A 2,507-nucleotide genomic window follows, 5' to 3' on the forward strand; every position below is an offset into this window, starting at 1 on the left:
ACCTGGCCTTGGACAATTCCAGGGATCCAGGGGCAGCCACACTTCCCTGGGCACCATTTTTCTCCCTGTCCCTGCTTTTGGGAACATACCCAGGAAAACAGTGCTTGTGTTGACTTGTCCCTGCTGATTTCTACTCAAGAGGGAGGGATTTTGGGGTCTGCAAGGTGTTTTTGGACATGGCAGCACCCACCACACGTGTGTTTGGGCTCTGGGGGTGGCACAAGCCCTGCAGTCCTTGGGGACCAGGCAGGAAATCATGGCATACCAGAATTCTTTGGGCTGGAAGACCTTAAGGATCATCCAGTTCCAACCCCCTGCCATGGGCAGGAAAGCCATAATATCCTCTAGAACAGAAGATAAGGTGCTGCTTGGCTTCATTTGAAAGCTCTGCATGTTTGGTCTTCAAAAAATGACTGTTTATCACTTATTACCCCAGATAACATTCAAATCCCATGTTTTCCTGGGTGGTGGAGGTGTCCCGAGCTCCCCTTGCCCTCCCAGCCCGCTGCCAATTCCCAGTGCCACCTTTGTCCCCTTGGCTTTGCAGAAGCTGAAGCACACAGAGAGTGACAAGCTCCAGGTGCAGATCCAGGCCTACCTGGACAACGTGTTCGACGTGGGAGCTTTGCTGGAAGACGCCGAAACCAAGAACGCGGCCCTGGAGAGGGTGGAGGAACTGGAAGAGAACATTTCTCACGTTAGTACCGCACCTGGGCACCTTGGTCTCAGCTCAGGGGGATGTTCTGGGAGGTGGGAGCACAGGCAGTGCAGGGCCACAGCCTTTGGAGTGAGGTTGGAAAAATCCTGGGACTGCTGTGCCTCTGTACTGGGGGATGTTCGGATGCTGGTTGTTCCAGGTGGAGTCACTTGGCACAGGAGTTGTCTCAGGAGCTGAGAATGCTGATTTACATCGAAATTCCCAATTCCTCAGCAGGGTAGGACCTAAATAGAGTAGAAAACCCTCCTGGCTGGGCCTTGGACGCATTGCTGGGCTCAGGAGGGAAGGGGCTGAAAAATAGTGTTGTGGGGACCCTCAGGGTTTGCTCAGTTCAGTGTCTGCTCACACTTTGCTCTCCCAAACCTTGGGGTCAGTTCCTCCAGTCCAGGACACGTGGCTTGGCTTTTTGAAAATAATAAAAAAGTGGTTTTCCAGACTTTAAAAAAGCCATCAAGTGATCTCCATTCTCTCACCGTTCCTGTATTACTTAGAATAAATATGGTTTTAAACACTTTGCCCCTCTGAGGTGTCACAGAATCATGGAATGGTTTGGGTGGGAAGGGACCTTAAAGGTCATCCAGTTCCATGCCCTGCCATGGGCAGGGACACCTTTCACTATTCCAGGTTGCTCCAACCTGGCCTTGGACACTTCCAGGAATCCAGGGGCAGCCACAGCTTCTCTGGGCAACCTGTGCCAGGGCCTCCCCACCCTCCCAGGGAGGAATAAAGGAATTACATTTTAAGAACTTTATTGCAGAATAGACTTTCTTGTCTGGACAGGCCCATAGTGATGGTCCAGCCAGGCATCTGCTGATCACAGCTGAGGGGTGACATTCATCACAGGAACCTTCAGTGGGGCACGTGATGTCCCTCATCTCAGGCAGGAACCCTTTTTATTTCCAAAGGAAGGCCTCAGGATTTGGTTGAATATCCGTAATAACCATGTCCCACTGCTCCAACAAGTGTCCCGATGTTTTGATGGATAAAACTACAGTTTTCCACTTAATTAATCTATTCCTCTTTGGATTGACAGTTATCTGAAAAACTCCAGGATACGGAGAACGAGGCCATGGCCAAGATTGTGGAACTGGAAAAGCAACTTATGCAAAGGAACAAAGAACTGGATGTGATCCGGGTGAGTGGGATGGGGGAGGCTCTACCTGGATTCCAGGGAGCTCCTGGGCTGGGGGAGGTGATGGGTCTGGGGCAGTGACTTCTGGTGGCTGCCAAATTTGAACCTGGGACAGATTTGGGGTGGAATTCCTTGTGTGTGCACTCCAAAGGACCTGGAACTGCGAGTGTGGCAGCAAATGAGGGAATGAGACAAAGGCATCTTATTGCTCAGGGCTGGAGTGTTTCTGTTTGGGGTTTTTGAGGTCCCAAGGGTTGGGGGTTCTGGGGTTCCTTCTGGGGGTCTGCCCTGGGTATGTGCAGGTACAGCCTCCTCTCTAGAGCAGGAGCTGTGCTGCTGCTTCCCTTTGTCTGCTCACAGGGCATGGAATTGCAGAATCCTTTAGGTTGGAAAAGCCCTCCAAGATTGAGTCCAACCATCTCTCAGCACTGCCCAGGCCACCCCTGACCCCTGTCCCCAAGTGCCACATCCACAGGGCTCTGAAATCCCTCCAGGGATGGGGACTCCACCCCTGCCCTGGGCAGCCCCTTCCAAGGCCTGACCACCCTTTCCAGGGAGAAATTCCTGCTGATGTCCAACCTGACACAGCCTGAGGCCGTTCCCTCTCCTCCTGTCCCTTGTTCCCTGGGAGCAGAGCCCGACCCCCCTCGGCTCCCC

The 2,507-nt window shown here is 52.8% G+C and overlaps 1 protein-coding gene across 1 annotated transcript in view; it reads left to right on the forward strand.

Annotated features, from left to right (window-relative positions):
• The window catches only part of FMNL2 (formin like 2), a 129,396-nt gene that overhangs the window by 111,885 nt on the left and 15,004 nt on the right, over positions 1–2,507 (forward strand). The window contains exons 12-13 of the mRNA XM_017823713.1: positions 548–697; positions 1,752–1,853. Coding sequence (XP_017679202.1) covers positions 548–697; positions 1,752–1,853 — 252 coding nt within the window. The remainder of the gene's footprint in view (positions 1–547; positions 698–1,751; positions 1,854–2,507) is intronic.

The sequence above is a fragment of the Lepidothrix coronata genome, unplaced genomic scaffold (assembly GCF_001604755.1).
Source record: "Lepidothrix coronata isolate B3197 unplaced genomic scaffold, Lepidothrix_coronata-1.0 Scaffold105, whole genome shotgun sequence".
NCBI lineage: Eukaryota > Metazoa > Chordata > Aves > Passeriformes > Pipridae > Lepidothrix > Lepidothrix coronata.